The 19,748-nt window shown below is 51.8% G+C and overlaps 1 protein-coding gene across 5 annotated transcripts; it reads right to left on the bottom strand.

Annotated features, from left to right (window-relative positions):
- Nucleotides 1-323: 323 nt before the first annotated feature.
- Nucleotides 324-18,560, bottom strand: celf3a (cugbp, Elav-like family member 3a). 5 transcript variants are annotated; one of them, XR_015103772.1, is made up of 15 exons: nucleotides 17,556-18,560; nucleotides 16,515-16,666; nucleotides 14,518-14,600; nucleotides 9,797-9,845; nucleotides 8,916-9,044; nucleotides 8,676-8,755; nucleotides 7,990-8,133; nucleotides 7,200-7,347; nucleotides 6,821-6,970; nucleotides 6,019-6,078; nucleotides 5,526-5,630; nucleotides 4,599-4,742; nucleotides 3,810-3,943; nucleotides 1,972-3,685; nucleotides 324-1,856 (listed from the first exon to the last, which is right to left on the bottom strand). XR_015103772.1 is itself a non-coding variant. In XM_086137171.1 (14 exons), the coding sequence occupies exons 2-13, from the start codon at nucleotides 16,657-16,659 to the stop codon at nucleotides 3,816-3,818; spliced, it is 1,362 nt and encodes a 453-aa protein (XP_085993297.1). In that variant the 5' UTR covers nucleotides 16,660-16,666; nucleotides 17,556-18,559; the 3' UTR covers nucleotides 324-1,856; nucleotides 3,810-3,815. The 5 variants fall into 5 exon arrangements, 4 of the variants coding, with proteins under 4 accessions (XP_085993297.1, XP_085993296.1, XP_085993299.1 ...); XM_086137171.1 differs by lacking the exon at nucleotides 1,972-3,685 and having other exon boundaries at nucleotides 8,916-9,041; nucleotides 17,556-18,559; XM_086137170.1 differs by lacking the exon at nucleotides 1,972-3,685 and having other exon boundaries at nucleotides 17,556-18,559.
- Between the last annotated feature and the right edge of the window lie 1,188 nt (nucleotides 18,561-19,748).

The following is a 19,748-nucleotide window of genomic DNA, read 5'->3' on the forward strand; positions in this document are numbered from 1 at the left end:
CCCTCATACTTGAGACATGCCAAAGAGGCGAGCGTGTTTGGACACGTCAGGCCAAACCCAGAATGCTCTGGCACTCTGGCTCTTCAAACACCGGCAGCCGTCCGTCTCTCCACCTTTCCCTGGCGACTCCGTCTTCGCACAGCATCGTCATTCACTCACAATTCGACGTCGGCCGTTGATTCCGTGCTTCGCTTAAGGATCGCCCGATGCCCAACGCAGTCTTCTTTGCTTGATTCGAGCGAGCGGTCTTTCTCTTCTCTCGACTAGTGCGGATATAGGGTACCCTTGTAAAAAAAAAAAAAAAAACACACACAAGTAACATCTTTTCTCTCAACAGAAACTTTATTTTCTTTTCAAAGACGCGTTTTAAAACAGCAACTGTCGCGAATAAATAAAGAAACATTCTTTTTTTTTTTTAAACTTCCTTACATTGATGCCATTTAAAAACTCTATAAGTGTATTTCTTGTCTTGAAGGAATCATTCTTCAAATAAATAAGAACACCCCCCCCCTCCACCCCCATCAAATTAATGACCAAATAAATTAAACGTATAAAAACAAAAACGACGGTAGAAAACCCCCCTTTTCCAATTTGTCAAGTTGAAAAGCGGCGGATGCAGAGATTTTGAAGATGCTTTTACTTCTGCCTCCCCAACTGAGGTATATACAGTGGGAGGAAACCCCTTCAATTCTCTTTCTGCTTCAGAACCGTGATTTTAATTGACGTCTATCAATAATCAAACTACTTCGACATAAAATTTACAGGTGGGAATGATACAAAATCGATTTCCTTTTCCCTCAGTCTGCGTGGAGCCCACCTTCTAGATCAGCGGTCCCCAACCTTTTTTGCCCCAAGGACCGGTTTCATGTCAGACAATATTTTCTGGGATAAACCAATATGATATGATATGACCTGCATGCAAAGGGTGGTATTTTCGAAACATCATAATGAACACGAATCATGACACGAGGAACGTCCAATTTGGCCGCAACATTCTCTGGTCGCTATGGTAACGTTTCAACGTCCCTTCAAAATAAGATACGAAAAAAATACGACTCAACATCGCCGCTTATTATGCAGAGTAGGCGTGGCGCGTGTGAATCTCCCGTATTTGAAATAGGACTCCTGATACCGTCTCTGAAATGCGGCCTTCTCTTTCTTGAAAGTCGCAGGCCCCTCTTCTATCTCCTGGCTGGTCCTTTTCCCCTTCTCGACAAGACTATTCAAAGAATTGTGTTTTTTTTATGCGGTAACCTATCACGTGACCGAGAAGCGCGCATTCACTGCGTCAAGTGTGACATACTGTCGACTGATATAACAGAGAATCCGGTAATTTTTCAAAATAAAACACCTTTCAGATTCCGACCTGAATAAAACGGAAGAAATGTAAGTTATTTTTTCTTTCTGTGCGGCCGGGTACCAAATGACCCGCGGACCGGTACCGGCGGGCGGGGACCCCTGTTCTCGATCACAAAATGACACTATACAGCAGGACTCTGTTCGGTAGAATCACACGACTGATACGCTTTTACTTTTTTTGTTTTTTTAAAATATGTAGATTAGAACTTGTCGCTGAGATTGGATCTACATGGTAAAAATGAATCCAGCTATGGAATGACGGGAACTCGAGGAGCAACTTCTGACACCAATGCTGCCGTTGTACTTGTTCATGACATGACGGCAGCTGTTTGTGTTTTATGTAAATCGTTTCATATACTGTCTCTCTCTTTTGTGTGTGTGTGTGTGTGTGTGTGTGTAAGAAGTGTTGCTCCAATGTGCTATTGTGGTTGGTCAAAAAAACCATACAAGGCTGGGACATCCCGAGGTGGTTTTCTTGATTGAACTCTTCCATTGTGCTGGAGGTAAGAGAGAGAGAGAGAAAAGAGAAAATGTTTAAGGCAGGTGAAAAAAAGTACACGTTTATATATTTCATTAAAAAAAAAAAAAAAAAAAAAAAGATGCAGTCAGTACCCATTGCTTGCACTGACGCCGCAGAGGCGAATCACTCTCGAATGCTCGTGTCCATGCAACTCAAACAGTGACAGTGCACGCACAAAGTTGCCTTTCATCTCTCTTGGCAGGCAAATGAATTCACACCATGCACAATAGGAATTTTGCCGGGCACTGACTCCAATATTTGTCCTTAGGTTATGTGGCCGTTCAGATTTTTCCAAAGTCAAATCATCCATCAGATAATTTCCTCTGGAGCGAATTGCTCAAAACGGCATCGGCGGACTCCCCCCCCCCCCCCCACACCCTCTTAAATCAGGAGTATATGTTATGAAAAGCTTCTTGTTGTTTGTTGCCACTCCCGGTAACCCGACCGCTGCGCTCGACATATCGTGCCGCTTTTTCACTCGGCGGCAGATTCGGTTGGATGAAGTTCGGCCTTTTGAAATGCAACGTGCGTGCGTGTCTCCGCTTCGACGTCTTTGATTCCGATTCAGAGAAAACTTGAAACTTGGGGGCTTTTTGGTCGATTCCACGAGCGTGCCGTAGATGAGCAATTCCACACGGGCGTGGAAGATTGGAAAATTGCTTGTCTGTTTTTTTGGTCCCCAGAATTCCTAAAGAGGAAGCTCGCTCCTCTGCCAGCAGCCAAACAGATTAGCCCCAAAGCACGGAAAGTAACCTCCGTGTCTCAAAAATCAAGAGTGTTTCCGATGATCTTTATCCTTATGACATCTTCCACGCAGACATTTGCACTCCAAATGTCACTTTGTCTCACACGTACACCAACACACGGCGACCGTCGTACACCAAACATGATCCCGTCCACGATTTCTGGAGGTCAACGTGTTCGTCGCGTTTCCGGCGTCACAAACAACAACCAAAGTTCAGGCACCAAGTCACACGGAATCGAGTTACAAAACAAAAACAAAGCAAACCTTCACGACTTCACGCCAAACTACCACACCATCCAACTCGACAAAGGGGAAAGTGTAAGAATGATCATCATGACCGATTTTTAAAAAAGGCCGACAAATTAATAATAATTACAACGACGACAACAAAAAAAAAAGAAAATATCTCTGGAACTCTGGAATTGACAATTTAGTTTGTTTTCGAGTTTGGAGGATTAGAACGGCAAATCAAAATAAAGCCACCCACAGCACGTCATGATCATCAATTACTTACAGATACGGTAAAGTGCCTTTTTCATCGATCGGCGTCGGCAAAGGATTGAAGCCGGGACCAAATAAAAAGAGGGAAACTCACAAGGCACCAAACAAAGGCCACGGTCGCCACGGTAACCCGCCATGCGGCGGAGCATGGCGAGTCAAGGCGAAAGGCCCCGAAAGCAAACTTGCTAATGGCGACCGTCACGGGCAATATCGCCGCGGCGAGCCGCACAGGCCGATGCACTTACGACGACGTGGTGAGAAGGAAGGGGTGGGCGGTGGGAGGGACGGGGCGGGATTTGGCGGTCGCTAAGCAACCATAGCCATAGCGACGCACGCCTCCACCATTTACGTATGTCGGCGGGGCGGTCTTGAGAGTGGTGCGACGGTTTGGTTTCGGGAAAGACGGGCACACGGCACGACACAAAAACAACGAGCGAAAGGTCAAAGAACAATCCCCCGGACTGGCAGCAGTCGCATTCGGAGCTGTGACGGGAGCGCTTGGCCAGGACCGCACGCTCCATCCAAATATCGTCTGCTTCGCGACCATCGCGGCGGCTCGACTGGAAAGAGCAACACTTGAGAGCGTGAAAAGCCGTGGCGCCTCAGACAAAGTCGCGCGCGGCGGCGGCGGCGGCGCGCACCCGCTTACTCGCCGGCGCTCCCGCGTCCTCGTTTGAAGCTCACCTCCTCTCAATAAGGTCTGTTGGCATCCTTGGGCCTCTTCAGTTGCACCTTGAGTCTCTTCATGCCAATCTGGAAGCCGTTCATGGCTTGGATGGCGGTCTGAGCGCTGGAGGGGTTGTCAAAGCTCACAAAGCCTGAGGAAAAAACACAAGGAAGCCCAATAAAGGGAACGGGCGTGAACGTGGACGATCGCACACGCACGAGGTCCGCGGGCACGCCTCGGTTGCGGCCGGCGAGCGGCGGCTCATTCGACGCGACGCTCCGGCCGCGCGTGAACCTCTGCGCCCTTTTCCGCCCCAACGGTTCGTCTCCGCTGCGAGATGGGAGAGTGGCACATTTCGAGGGAATGAGGAGAAGAACTTTGCGCGGCGGCAAAAGTGTTCCACGCCCACAACCGCGCAAACCGCCTCGCGAAATCGCCTACATCCGCGCTTCTTTGAGAAACAAGGGGGAGACGGTTCCTTTTTTTCTTTTCGGCGGGCGAGCGTGTTTTCCACCCCACCTACGCGCAGCGACGGCAATGGAAACAGAGCGCGCGGTGACAGGCGGTGCAACGCGTACAATCCCAAAAGTAGCTTTGCGTTCAACTCAACAGGCCCAGAATTCCCAAAGGCAGTCGTCCATTTGTGATTTTCGGTGAGCAGAATCATCTGGATTGTGAATTTCTTCGCCAACGGAAAATCTGCGCTTTGGCTCCAGAAAGGTTGGGGAGAACTCAGATCACCGTTTGGTCTTTTCTACCTTCCGTTTCTAAATACCACGCGGCTGACAACAACGATGGCGGCTCACCGAAGCATTTGCTTTGGTTGGTGGCGCGGTCGACAAAGACCTTGGCCGAGATGACATTTCCAAAGGGCAAGAACATTTGCAGGATCTCCGAGTCGGTGAACTCCTGAGGCAGGTGGTAGATGAAGATGTTGCAGCCTTCGGGACCTTTGCACAAAGAGAAGAAAGAGAGGGTGACACGGTCCACTCCACTCCTAAAACCGAAACTCCGGCTCGTCTACGGGAGGAGGGAACGGGATTCTCGTGGGCAACAATCGCATTGGACCTCAGTCAACTCCGCTCAACTCGGCCGCATTTCTCGAGCCCTTTCAGACCGCCGCCGCCGTCTACAAGGTGCTGTGCACCAAAGGATTCGGCAAAAAGTATTCAACATCAACAACAACAACAAACCAATGAAGAACAAAAGACAGTCAAAAGCACCCAAACTCACGCTGAGTCCAAAGCCAAAGACTCCAAATGAGTTTTGTTGTGTTTTGTCCATGTCGGGCGGCGAGGGGGCTCGCGCCCGACGCGAAGGAGCGGCCACGCAAAAGGCACGAGGAACGGTCGAGAGAGGCGAGCGGCGGCGGTCCGGACCGTCATCCGGCCGGGATGTGACGAAGGGCACGAAGGAGCGTTTCAAAATGCTCACCGGAGAAAAGGCGAGGCTTGACTTGATGCCGCCGCCCAAGATGAAAGAAGCCCAAGTGGACAACGGCAACAATTTGCCGCTCCGGTTTCAAATCACCGTCAAAGTTTCGGACCGCAGTTCGCAAACACAAGTAATCCCGACGTCAACCAAAGTACATAAGAGAAGCCGATAGAGGAAAGAACCGATAAAGCAGCAGCGGCGGCACCGCATCACAATGCAAACAGTCATAATCTAAATTGTGCCAAATGACGTGTTCTCCAGATAGTCACTTTTTCTTTTTTTTTTTTTGGAGAATTTACCTTCACGTTGCTGCAGCTGCTGCGGCTGCTGCGGCTGCTGGGCTACCAGGGTGGCTTGGTGGGGGAACGGCTGCCCCACCAGGCTGTAGGCGGCGGGGTAGGTGGCTGCGGGAAAGAGAGAAAAAACAAAACAAAACAACCATCCGATGGGAATATTAACCAGGAGAACATACTAGACTGCGACAAAGAAAAAAAAAAATAGTGGCGGCATTTATATGGCATTCGGAGTGTTATGGTTGACCTCTTGACACAACATGAGAACGGTTTTTCATTCTAGGAAAAAAATAAAGTGATTTCCTTTCAGTGAAAATTTTCACTACATTGAAGTAGTTGAGATGTTTCATCATCTTGGAATTTTACAACACTGGCGTATGATAAGAAATCAACACCAATCTTGATCATTCAATGACTACAACCCACAAATGCAACAGATGCACGACTACGGGCAGTTGTGCAAAAAAAAAAAGAAAAAAAAAAAGAGTGTGAGCCTCACCTGTGTAGTGCTGCATGCCCGCGTACGCTTGCTGCAGGGGGTCCAGCACAGGACTCGGAGCTGCGGCACAAAAACATCATCACCAATCGCTCGATGCGCATCGGCGCGCTCCAAATAGCCCGCGGCTGCGGCGCTTCGTTTCATCGGCATTGAATTACGCTCTCGCGGTGGCATATGAGATCAGGAGCCGGTGAGTCGCAGGGGAGCCGACGCCCAAAACAAACAAACAAACAAAAAGTGAGCAAGTGGGACAACCCCCCCCCCCCGTGCGGCGTGTGTGTCGTTTGCCAAATCGGAGGAAACCAACATGTACTGCTGGATGGAGATGACGTCCCTGCGCCTGCGCCATTGCCTGCGTGTCTGCGTCAGAGTTGTGCTTTGCTTCGACAAGGCCGGGAGGACGTGAATAAGCTCGATCTTTTCCTCCTTTGGGCCTGCTTTTGAGGTTTGTAATCAAACTCTTTTGGAGTAAGAGGTTTGACTCCCCCCCGCCCCCCCCCCCTCCCTCTCTCGCGCCCAGATCAATTCGATGGAGATGATGTCCCTGTCCCTAGACTCTAGAGAACTTGAAAACCACCGGCGCCGTCGACCAAGTGCCGTACGCGGAGCACAAAGAATCCCGACAACAACCAACAAATGAATTCTGGAGGAGTCGAAAGCGCCCAAGCGGTCCAAAGTGAAAATGGAGTCTCTTGGCCAGTGAAAAGCCAAAGAATCCAAATGAGTTTGAAGGCCAGATGAGATGGACGGCAGAGATCAGCGTTGAGCAGAACGTGCCCCCACCACCAAGCCCCCGCGGTACCTTGATAGGCGTGGACCCCGTTGGCGTACAAGGCCTCGGTCGCCGACTGGCCGTTGTGCGGCGCCGCCGCCGAGGGGTAGCCGCTCACGGCGATGGGCGGCGGCAGAGCGGGAACCGGGGTGGCGGCGATGGACGGCGGCGTGCTGGTACCTGCGGACGGCCGCGCGGTTATCCGAGGGCTCCGTTTGCATCGGGAAAATGACCCAGCGTCAAATCGCCGACGTCTCCTTTGCAAAGTCACGTTGACCCGCTCGACGAGGGCGCATTCCAAACCCGATCGGCTCGGCGCGGCGTTGGCGTGGTTTTTTTTTTTTTTTTGCGCTGACGTACTTGAAAATGCGAAATCCAGCTCACGCCGGCGCCGGGCCGCTCTGCTTACCTGAGGAGGGGGTGATGGATGCGATCGGCGTGGCGATGATGCCGCTGGGGTTGAGGGCGGCCAGCTGTTGCATCTGAACGGCCGCCACCGTGGCGACCGGGGAGAGGTAGGCCGACTGGGCCACCAGCGCCTGCTGCTGCTGCATCAACTGGGGGGTCGGGAAAGGTCGCCGTTGGCGGCAGGCAACAAACAAAACAAAGCGAAACAAAACAAAAGAGGCTGTCTGTGGCTCTTTGGTGAAACGTGCGATGGATGGGGATTTGCGGAGGCTGACGCTCCTTCCGATACTTGACGGAATGAAATTGGGGAAACAGATTCTTGGGCTGCTCCATTAAAAAAAAAAAGGGACATGCATAAAGGAAGTGGTACTTTCATGCTTGCATCGAGGCAGTACATGGGCATATGACTACCTTCAACACCCCCCCCCCCCCAAAAAATGTATTCATGTGTTTAGAAAAAAAAAATCAGCAAAGACACAGCAGATTTCTGGAGCTCATATCGGCGGCCCTAAAGTTGGACAATTTAGCTCGACTTGCGCTAGCATTTGGGCTAGCTGAAAAGAAACTGCATTGTGACCTAACGGCTCGCGCAATGAGATTCCAACGTCTCCAAAATTCCACACCGCACTCCCATCGTGAAATGAACACCTCTTTGCCACGTCAATCCGACTCCAAACTCAAACGGCAGGCGGCTTTTGTCGCGGCCCCCCCGGCGAGCTGACGAGCTCCCGGTTGAAAACTTCAATTCTTTGAAACCTGTGAAAAGAAAGTCGCGTGTGTTTTTTCCTCACAGCTTGCGCGTAGGCGTTGTAGGCCCCGAGGTGCAGGGTCATGGGACCGATGACTCCCAGCTGAGAGGCCACCTGCTGCATTCGCCGGAGCCCCCGCTCCTTCTCCGAATCGGCAAACTTCACCACCAGACTGGATGAGGCTCCCTCCAAGCAAAAGGACAGAAAAGAAACGCTCGTGGATCCCGACGGGCCCGTCAGGCCTCGCTAACTGGAGAAAAATCAACACCGAATCCGAAAATCCGCCGCGCCGAATGGGAGCGTGCGCCTTCGCGTGCCTCCGACAAACCCCAAATCATGTTCACATGTCCGAGTGGGCTTTTCCTGACGTTAGTTTTGCAGCGCCTTCGTCACATCCCGGCCGAGTCACGGCGACGCATTTGACTTTGGAGTCAGCCAATCCTCCACCGAGCGTCTCCGGTGGCTCCCGAATCTCGTGCGTGTGCTCTGCTCACTCCCATTTATTATGAGTTGGATGTCTTTTTTTTTTCTTTTTTTTTTTTTAGTTCGTTTGAAAAAATAAGTCACATCCTTGTTCCCAAATAAAGGGTGTTTGTGTTTTGAAATGGGGGAGAAAGCCAAAGTAGCTCGTGTACTGTTTCAGAGCTTCCACTGACACACAGCATGTAAAATGTCATCTGTGTGAATGCGTGCGTGCGTGCGTGCGTGTGTGTGTGTGTAGGACTCACCGGTAGAGTTCGACTCCCGTGCAGAGCGTTGATAGCGGCTTGGGCCTCGACGTTGCTCTGGAACTTGACAAACGCGCATCCTGGAGGGCGGGATGACGCGTCATCAAAGCGCGGCCTCGCGCGCGCGCACCGGATACTTCCATTTCAAATTGCCGTCTTTGAATTTGAATTGGAGCGCTTCGTCTGTAAGCCTTAAACGCGCTCCGGAAAAAAAACATTCCTTGCGGGGGGGGGGGTTACCTTTGCTGGTTCCGTCGGGGCCGCGGAGCACCGTGCACTCCTCGATGCTGCCAAAGGCTTCAAACATCTTCCTCACGTCAGGGTCCGTCTGCTGCTTTCCCAGCATGCCCACAAACAGCTTCCTGTCTTCTGAGGAGGAAGGAGGCCAACCAGAGGAGGCCAGACATCAAACGCAGCTATGTCATTAGATAATACAAGTGCAAGCTGGACATCGTGAAGGAGAAAAGAGGGGACACCAAAACGGCTTCGTGGATGAAAAAAAAAGATGGCATTATTGCGGGTGCGCAAGATTTTGCTTCCAAATTCCCAAAAGATTTCGCTGGAGCGTGCGTGCAAGGCACTTGTTAGGCGGCGTTGGATTTGATGACATCATCGCGCTAAAATACGGAGGGCTCAATCACTCGGTCAAAACCGAAATTTGGAAGCAAGGCGGACATTTGTAATGTTGCACAAGTGGCCGTCTGCTCCGCTTGAAAGCGACGCCAGAATGCAGTCGCCGCATCTGGCGCTCAGAGTTGACAGGAAAACGCTTTCTCTCTTTCTCTCGCACGTTTTTTGGGCTCCTCGTCCACCTCGGTCGTCCTTCTGAACGTACGGGACCGGAAATCGGATTGAGCGGTGTGAAAACAGGTCCCAGGGGGACATTTTTGGGAGGGTGGGGGGGGGGGGGGGAGCGCGGAAGGAATTAAGTTCATAACTTGAGGGACTCTGATGATGAAAATATGAAAGTCCTAATCTTAACCCTGCCGTGACTGCTGCTGGCCTGAAAAGGGATCGAAAAAGATCCCGTTGGTGCGGCGTGTGTGTGTGTGTGTGTGTGTGTGTGTGTGTGTGTGTGTGTGTGTGTGTGTGTGTCGCGGGTGGACACAGGTGTCTCTCACCCCCTCTACTTTCACTGTCTGCCGGCTTCACCTGGATTGGCCGGTTCATCTGGAAACAAATAAAGACGGATGCAGTCACTTTCAATGTTCAAAGATTATGGCAGTGGAAGAACAAGACACATATGAAATATGAAAAACGAGTTCAGTGTCAGTGGGGGTTATATTTTGTCATCAGTCTCCCCAATGTGTTCCTTCATTTTTTTTTTTTTTTTAAATTTAGCCCGACATGGCCGGCCACAACATTAGGCACATCTCCTTTGAATCGAATAATAACCCATCTATGGGGCGTATCGATGATTTTGTATAGCCCCGCCCCTAAAAGTGCAATTTATCGGACTGCTGATTCTGTGCAGTTGTTATTGTGGCTTCGGTTGGTAGTCAGGCAGACTGTCTCTTCTGATGTCCCGTTTTGGGATATTTGAAAAGGGTCGAGATGGAAAAAGGCTCCCTCAGCCGCGGTTTCAATCAGATTTGGTCTCGGATGGTATTCGGTGTACCTAATGAAGCGGGCACGATTGAAGGCTCTTGCGCTTTACCTTCCCTCCAATGACTCTCTCTCAGAATCCACTCTAATCCCAAATCCACGCTTCCTTCCGCCGCTATTGCGCCAAAACCAGGAAAAGCACACCCACCCTCGCGGGATTGGCCAAGTGATGAGATTAAGAACACCCGCTGGCTAATCTGGATTACAGGAGCAGGCGCGGCATCAGACTACAGCCAAGATATTCCGATCCTGACAGAGAGGCAGAGGCCAAGGGGGGGAAAAAAACGGGGGGGGGGGGGGTAAACGGAAATGAAATATTGAGCAAAAAAAGGGGTGAGGAGTGTCGAACACAACAGCGCAGGATGAAACTTTCTTTTCATCAAGTGACAAACCGCTGAAAGAATTTCTTTCCCCTCCACAATTTCCTCCTCTTTGATTTAGTCAAGGCCCTTATGAAATGACACGCACAAGTGTCTTGCAAATATGGAGAGTCCCCCCGCAATAAAGGCGGAAGGGGGAGTTGCGTAAAAGAAGAAAAAAACATGGGGGTGGGAGGGGGGGGGTTAAAGGGAGAAGTGCAGATTAAGGGATAGAATGGAGCATATGGAGACAAGGCAGGATGATGTGTGTGTGTGTGTGTGTGTGTGTGTGTGTGTTGGGGGGGGGGGATGCATGTCACAGTGCCACTCTGCGAACTGCGTCTTAATGAAGGTCTTAATTACGGAGCTGGTGACATTTCAGACACTCACCGATCTTGCGTCACTGATTAATCTGTTGCGATCGGTCACCACGGGGACACGATCGATCGCTCCGGGCCTTCTGGACCGGCGCGCACAAGTGCTCTTGACACCGCGCTGAAATAACACCAACACCTGCTGCAAGAAGATTTATGTCTTCTCGCTGATGGGGGGTGGGGGGGGGGGTAGCAATGGTACCTTCTGTAGCAATGGTCGCGCAGAACAAATGAGTCATGACTCAAGAGTTCTTAAAAGGTATCCAAAGTGCTGCGCATGGAGCAAAAAGAATTCAAACAGCCGACAATAAAACGACGAATGAATAACAAAGACGATAGAAAGCACAAAGAACAGTATGACGAAAAATGCAGAGTCCAAAGACTCGAAATGAGTTTGGATGGGAACGCTCAGCGGAAAAAAAAAGGGGGATCCCCTCCGCGCCTCCGCCGAGTCCGGTCCGCAGACACAGGAGCTCCGAGAGGTCAGGTGGGGGGGCCAGGCCATTGAAAGATTGGCAAAACAAATGGGAGGATCTTCTTCCAAAGAACTGGAAAAGGGACACCAGAGTAGGAGTCACACGCAGGCGTCGGCATACGGGACCGACTGGAGACGCTTCGTGGAGGAGAAGGGGCGTGAGCCTGATCCCGTCAATACTGGATCATGTTTCGCTGTCTTTTTTTTTTTTTTTCCCTTTAAGAAAGTTGCTGAAGTTCAAAACAAATGTCTCGTAGGAATCAGAAACCAAAATCTGGCTTGGAGTCGACCATACGGGGCTGCACTCCATAGAAAGCGGACCTTGTTTTGATCATCAAGACCGCAGCGAATACCAACGGGGACAATCCAAACTAAAAAGTATGCCGTCATGGAATCAGATCATCATCATCATCATCATCATCTCCGGCGTCCTGTTTGAACGTCCGGCGACTGCCACGCCGGAGATAAGCGCGATGCAGCAGATGCCCCACCCCCAACCCCCACCGCCTCCCTCGGTAGAAATCCAAATATACAAGAGGGACAACAGTGAGAAGCGGAGGCCATCAAGGCTGAGCCACTCCACATCGGCACGGCAACCGGCCCCCGGCCTCGCGCGACGGCCTCGCTGGCATTGGCCGTCGCCATGACAACACCTTGCAACGAGGACCACCGGCGGATCAGGTAAACGGCACGCCAAGGAGATGAGAGAAAAACAAATGAAAGAGGACGACGGACGTTTACGGGGTGGGAATCGGGAGAGGGTGAGGAGGGGGGGCGAGGGGGAATGGATTTGTGCGGACAAGGGGGGGGGGGGCGGGGTAGAAAAGGAACGACAATGGGGGAGGCGAGCAGAGAGGTTTGCGCCTGTTGAATGTGCCCGTGAGCCTTCATCACAAACACATTTGAGCAGCTTCTCCCCCCCCCCCCACCCCCGCTGCACGGCTTGTTGACAAAACTATTGTGCAGAGAGCTCATCGCCATCACATGGCGCACTGCACGCACGCATGCACGCACGCACGCGCGCGCGCGGCGATGCTCGCCGGTACATCGATCACAAAGCCAAACACGCACGCGGGCTGTCCGCGTGCGGCACAAGCGACATCATTTGTAGGCGCGGTGACGCTGGAGGGGGATTTTGCCAGGGATTATTCCGTATCCAAACCACAGATTATCCAATCACATCCTGGTCTCTGATCATAAAAGCCCCCCATCGGCTAGTCACCGCGCGCTCGGGGAGAGGGGCTTGCTCCCAAAATCAAAGACGTTTGCATCCGCTCGGGGGGGGGGGGGGGGCGGCCGAAACGTGTTTGAGATCGTACGAACGCTGAGCCCTTTTTCTTCCCTTTCCGTCGACGGGCAGAGCGGATGGAAAAATCTCACTTTGCGTGGCATCTTTCTTTCTCCCCCGCGTTTCTCTTCAATTCGCCGACTCGGAGGCGGGGCGCAGAGGCTGCGGCCCGCAAAGACAATGTTCCTCCTTCGCCCTCCCTCCGCTCTGCTCCGTCACATCGCATCGTGCCGGGTCGCTTAGCAACCCGCCATCCCTTGTCCCGGCTGTCTCCAGGCAACGAGACCCGCGACCGTAATCGACCCCCCCCCCCCCTCCAACCCTCCCTGCCGGCTTCCTCTCCCGTCTCCGCTGCTTTTTGCGTCTCCATCCTCGTCGACACACGGCAGGGAGAAAGCGAAGGCGCAGGTGCACGGTGACGCGTCGGCAAATGGGCGGCGTTTCTCGTGGAGCAGAGACGAGACGATACGGTGGGAAGGAGACGGCCCCACCCCTCGGGCTCTCTCATCTCACTCGGAGATTGGCGCGCGCTCACCTGGCCGTGCATTGACGCGGGCGCTTTGTTGGGTTTCTCTCTCATGTAGCGGAAGCGCGACGCTTCAACCCCACCATATGAAAAAGGTCATCAAATGGCGCTGGCGCACCGGGCGCTTGAATTGAGCCGTGTCAATGAAAAAAGAAATTTGAGAGAGTCCCCCGCCCCTACAAGTGTCATTTACTTTGAAGCAACAAGTTTGACACGAGGTAATAAATGGATGAAGAAATAGGTAAAGGAGACGATTCAACCCTGCTTGGATTTCGAGAGCGCTTTCAAACTATACATGGAGGAAATAGGAAGTCATACAGCAATGAGCAATAAAACACAAAATTCAATTCAAAGACAGTCCAAAGCACAAAAAGAGTCCAGCTAAAATTCTGCGAGCGGGAGCGGGCGGCAAGGTCTGGCCCGTGTGGAGCTAAGAAGATGGCGGCGTCTCTTTTGAAGCAGAGACAAAGCGGGTGTCAACACCGAACACCCTCAGAGCCAAATGACTTTGGGCTGGTAGAGTCAAAAGATAAACCAGGAGTGGGAGTGGAGGGGGGGGGGGACCTGCTGATCCCCTATGAGAGGTCAGAAAGGTCACACGACTGTCACGCTAACAATGTTTGGTCACAGCCCGCCCTGTCAAACTGGCCCCAAAATGCCAAACTAGGCGACGGCCCGCCTTGACCGGAAGACCGGCCTCGGGGCGCGTCGAGAAATACCTGCGCCAAGGCTCGACAACCCCAATTTGGATGAGACACTTTTTGGACAACTTCATCGACCTGCCGATTTCCTCAATGTGTCACCCGATGGAAAACGTGAGACGAGAGACGCGGCCGTCAAGTCCTATTTAGCTCCGGCGATGTCGGCACACCTGCTGCCCGGCTATGCTAATGTTCAAATTCGGAAGGAGGGGCCACGTCCAAAGAGATCCAGGTGAGATCGGCGGGGGGGAGGGGGGGGGGGGGGAGCAACATAGGCAAAGCGGACAGCTGCGTCTTTGCCTGCGTGCCGCGCGCGGCCGAAGAGCGAGCGCAGCTGCAAAAGGGGAACTTGGGCCGCGCAAGTCAAAATTTCCCCTGACGTCACTCCGAGACCGTCTGAGGTCTTTTTTTGTGTGTGTGTGTGTGGGGGGGGGGGGGGGGGGTCGTCGGCGGCGTCGTCGTACATACGCGTGAGGCGGCTAGGCCTTCGAAAGACAAAAAAGGCGCCACTCACCCCCGGCAGCGTCTTCTGCTCGTGCAGCGCATTCTGGGCTTTGAGGGCCGACTCGCGGGCGCAGTAAGTCAGGAAGGCGCATCCTGGAAACGAGATCAAGTAGAGGAAGCTCAGCAAATGTTCAAACGGGAGTCATTTGAATGACAAATTTGGCCGCTGCTCAATGCGTCATGTCGGCGGCGGGCCTGTCATGTGACGGGGATTTAGCCAGCACGCAGACGGGCCCAAACATTCTTTCAGGACTCTACAGGCTTAATGTAGCTTCGGTCGTCATCATCATCATCGGACCGGTTTGGCCTTTGGCAATTTTATGACGACCAGGAGAATGTCGTCGGAACACACACACACACGCCAAAGGAATAATCCCTAGGCAACATTTGTAGTGACCTCATACAGGACCCCAAAAAGGGACGAAAAGGATAAACATGCCAAGCTAAGGGGGGAGGGGCAATGATCAATGAACAACAAATCGAGTTGCATTAATCTGGCTCTCGAAAACAAAATGACAAGATACCGACGTTCGCGTTGTTCCCGCCTCGTTCCTAAAAATAGCATTGACGGTGTTACCGTCGCAATCTCAAACAGCGGAAGCGGTCGCAACTGCAGCTGTCGACAACGTGCGTGAAACCTCCTCATAATGTCTTTCGTCGGGTCATCGCGAGCGGCTCACTTTAGGGGCACCGAGTCGCGAGATTGACAAAATGATGTCACCAGACTGCCCTTGCGGCGTTCACAGCTTGCAAGCTTTTCAAAACAATCGCGTTTGATTGTCGTTGTTGTTGTTGGTTTTCGTTCTCTGTGGCAGAAGGTGGACGCGGAGACGCCGCTCACGCTCACATCGGCGCACGGTGCCCAAACGTGGAGGTCGTTTGGGAGCGATCCTGTCATCCCGATCCATCTGTGATTTCAAAACGTTCCCGGCCGTCCCGCGTTAGGGAACATGTCGCTGATCATCGTTCTTGTTCAAAAGCCAGTTGGAGTCCACACCGGCGGAAAAGCAAAAGGCTTTTGGGAGGCCCGACGCCACCTGGCCTCGGAGTCTCCCGTGCGACCGCTTGGTCGACGCCTCCGTTTTCCACGCCGAGATTTGCATTTGGAACGACGGCCGGGAGAATCATTCACCCGTAGGCGGCTTGACGCCGTCTATCGCAGGCGGTGCCAAAGAGACCCTGCGGCTTTTCGCGCTCGGGCGGCGGCGTTGTTGGTTGTCGACGTCGGCCCCTGCTGAAACCTGCGCAAGACTTTCAGGAGAGGGTCTCCGGAGCCGCGGGTGGCTCCTTTCTCCTCCGGCGCCGGCGCTCTGGGCCCATTGCGTTGCCATTTAAATGAGGAATTACAGGTGGCCGCTTACAATAGTGCGTACGAGTGTGTGAATATAAAGGGGACCTGACCCAAGTCATCACATCAACCCGGTCACAATAAATCCTCACACTTGGACATCGTTGATTTGAAAACGTCCTTTGGATTCAAGCCGACTGCATGCGCCGCACGTGATAGAAGAGGAATGCAGACGGCGTTTTTGCATCCTTGCATTGACGTGTGGCCTCCGTCTTTTTTTGTACTATAAAGACACTCAACTTCGAGGATCACGGACCCGAGCAAACAAGTTACTCTGATTCACTGATGCTTGTTGAGGGGTGTCTGTGAACATGGCATGTTACAATTCTAATGAAGATTAAAAAAAAAAAAAAGTCACTCCAACATGTGAAACGCAACGTGAACAACGTTGCAAGCTAATTAGATAAAGCGACATGTGGAACAACGTTAAATGAATATGTTTTGGGACAGTCAATCAACCCTGAGCAATATTATGACAGTACAGGCTTTTTTTTTTCCTTCTTTGGGACGCACACACACACACACACACACATCTCGAATGGCATATTATGCTCATCGGTTCCCTTTCATACCCCAAATTTAAAGCGAGCCGGCAGCCCAGCGAAAGTCGGTCTCGATCCAGCGAATGCGGTTCATCCAGACGTCGACGCCTCGCTTACCTTTGTGCATGCCCGTGTATTTGTCCTTGATCACCGTCAGCTCGTAAATCTTGCCAAATTGCTCAAAAATGGGCTTCAGGTCCTTTTCCTCCAGGTTGCGGGGTATTTGCCCAATGAAGAGCTTGATTGCGTCCGGCTCCTTCATTGAGAGTCTGCGGAGAAGCAAAGAGCACACACAAGCGCGCTGAGCGGAGGCTGCCGGGAGGTGCCCGGGGGGGGGGGGGGGGGCATTGACTTCACACCGCGCAGGAGGTGCAAACAGGAGCTTGGCCGTGGACGTGCACCAGCCGTTGGGAACCTTCGCGCCATGAGCTCCAGCAGTAGCTACAGAATGACTATTACCCCCCCCCCCCCCACCCACAGACCCCACCCCCACCCCATGGTGTTTGTCTTTTTACACCAATGGATTGGAACTTTAGCCATCGACGTGCCTTGGAAGGGGAGACACCCCCCAAAAATAGAAGTTAGCAGTTAGAAATGACGGACATGTGACGGCGAGCGCCTCCATTTCTAGGGGCTCGGATTACAATACCATCGACCACATGAGCAACACCGATTTATAATTACGATGTTGGATACGATCGCAATCTCTTGGCACCGTTTTTTTTTTCAAGCTTTAGTGCCAAATGTGCGCAAAGAGAATGCCATATTATAGTCGGGAGGATACTAGAAACACACTTGCAGGTAAATGTGAGGTTTGCACCGACAACAATTGGCACTTAACGTTGTATGTGCCGATACTTATTGGAATTAATAACGCAGAAAATGGAAGACATGGACATTGGGAATCCAGACTGAGAATGTACGAACGTCGAGATTCACAGATGGTGATGTCTGTGTGATCATTCCGACAATATTTTAATCCCTTCCAGAAACATGACAGCGCGCGCGTGCGCGCGTGTGTGTGTGTGTGTGTGCGAGCGCAGCTGGAGTCTTTTGTCAAGAGAGGCTGGCAACGACGACGACGACGACTTCATTCCACATGCGCGGACTGAATTGAGAGCGACCAATAACAAAGAAGGAAAGAGTTGCGAATCCTACCTGTGGTGCTGCTCTCGGCAAAGAATCGACGCAAACAGTGGACGTCTTCCCGTCTTCCGCCTCAGACTTGTTCAGTCTCGCCGATTCAGTTCATTTGACTACTGGTGGCTCTTGAAATCCTTTTCGAAAGCAAATCTCCAAAACCCTTCATTCGGGAAAGGAGCGCGTCCCCCCCCCCCCCCCCTCTCCTCTCGCGTGACGCTCCCGAGATTGCTCTGTTCTTTCCGAAAACACAAATCGCCCAAATGTCTCGCCGGCCGACGTCAACGTGTTGGCACGGATGGATATTGCGCCTTCCTTCAGCGGAGCGCCGGGAATTGGCAGTCCGTTGGTTCTCTTGTACCCTTCTGAGCGTGTGGTCGGTGTGCGACGCGCGCGCGTGCGCGTACTCCTTTGACGTAGTAAGCCGGTGTCTCCCTCCCCGTCCATCTCGCTCCATCCTTCCAGTGGGCGGGGCCAGTCAACCGCCAGGGACCGTCACCGAGCTACTTGCAAATATTATCATTATTAAATATTATTGTTATTACTATTTCGATGAGGTACACAAGGGGTCCCCAACCACCGATACGTGGACCGGCACCGGGCCGCAGAGAGACAGACCGGCGACCTGTGAGCAGATTGACTCACTCAGATGTGGCGGAAAGGTGCACCCCTTCTAACATTGGTTTGCAAGTTGAAATCAACAGAAACCGCAAACGAATGAAAGAAGAAGCCGTAAACAGAAAGTCGTCGTAACGAAGGGACCAAACGCACACTTGACACGCGCAGCTGGTGGGCAGCCATGATTTCCGAAGATGAAGCGATTTGTACAAGAGAAGTTCCATCCCTAGCTACGTGGAGGAGGAAGTTGTAGCAGGAAGGCAATGCAAGAAACCCGTCGAATAATTGGAACGAGTCGCACCCGATGGATATAATGGAAAGCATGAAAAGGCGAGCAGAGTTTGCCAACCCGTGTAAACGTGAGCATTTTAGACGCTAATTCACTAGCCGGCAGCCATCGGGGGAAAGCAGCCATCGCTCGTGGCCCATTTGCAAGTAGCAATGATGCTAACGCTAACGCTAAACTAGGATTAAAATCAAACGTAAAGTCAAGTCAGCTTTTATTGTCAAATAAATGTGGAACATACGTGGAACAAAACGTGACTGCTGTATATGATTTATTCGGCAACCTTCATGAAATATTTTCAACAAATGACACCCAACCAATGACTTTGTTTTCTCACCAGTGTGACGGTTGAATTGGATGAATAGTTCGCCAACTCAGGACTGTCCCACGTGTGTACAATCTGTGCTATAATTCGATGTGGCAAGATCAAGAAAAAAACGTCACGTATTTCAATACGTGCAGAAAGTCAGCAAACGGTCGTGACGAGTGGCTGAGAACTCTCATTCTTCGCTTCGCCGTGACCATACATTTCCGGACGCTCCCTGACATCCAGCCAAGCGAATCAGTCTTTTGTTCTGGTCGTGGATCTGGCCGTGGTCCTGAAAGGCTTCGGAAACTTGGGAGCACTCATCATCCCCGATGCGGTGAGACAGCAAAGAGCCGCTTTCTATCCGTTCGTGTGATGCTGAAAACACTTAAGTTGTGATTTGACGCGTCACTCACGCACCCTCCCGAAACGCCACGTGGCTCCACGTAAACAAGGGGGGCCGCGTGACCGCAGCACGCGTACGGTCGACGTGTGCTCTCTCACCGACCCCCGGGCCATCCTTGACGTTTCATCTGCTATTGCGACCACATCCTCGGAAGCCTGCAACGGCGTATAGGCGAGGCGAACACGTGAATCCACCCTTCAAGGATGTGGATCGCGGTCCAATTTGAGTAACGGAAGAGAGAGTACAGGACGTGGTTTGTGTTAGCGAAAAAAAAAAAACAATTTTGTTTTTCAGACCCGCAACGACATCTGGTAACGAAAAGCTGTTTGTCACCTCGTCACATAAGTAAATCTTGACTGGAGGATAGAAAAAAAAAATCTATAAACTATTACATCGGTCTCCATATGCGGATACGCATACCTAAACACGTACGTATATTTATATATGAATCCATATGCGTGCATACACGCACACACATATATACATATATATATATTGATGGCGGTATCCGCGCCGCCATCAACAGAACAGTTAACTTACAAGAACCAAATAATACAACACAGCACATAAGACACAGACAGTCATGCAATCTTG

The sequence above is a fragment of the Hippocampus guttulatus genome, chromosome 18, assembly GCF_054856545.1.
Source record: "Hippocampus guttulatus isolate MCC_2025c chromosome 18, RoL_Hgut_1.0, whole genome shotgun sequence".
Taxonomy (NCBI): Eukaryota; Metazoa; Chordata; class Actinopteri; order Syngnathiformes; family Syngnathidae; genus Hippocampus; species Hippocampus guttulatus.

Coding starts and splice junctions, on each gene's coding strand:
- celf3a (XM_086137170.1), bottom strand. CDS start 16,659: ATGAAGGAGCCGGACGCAATCAAGCTCTTCATTGGGCAAATACCCCGC. Junction 9,846..14,517: donor AGCAGAAGACGCTGCCGGGG/GTGAGTGGCGCC, acceptor ATTTGTTTCCAG/ATGAACCGGCCAATCCAGGT. Junction 3,944..4,598: donor CAACCAAAGCAAATGCTTCG/GTGAGCCGCCAT, acceptor TTTTTTCCTCAG/GCTTTGTGAGCTTTGACAAC.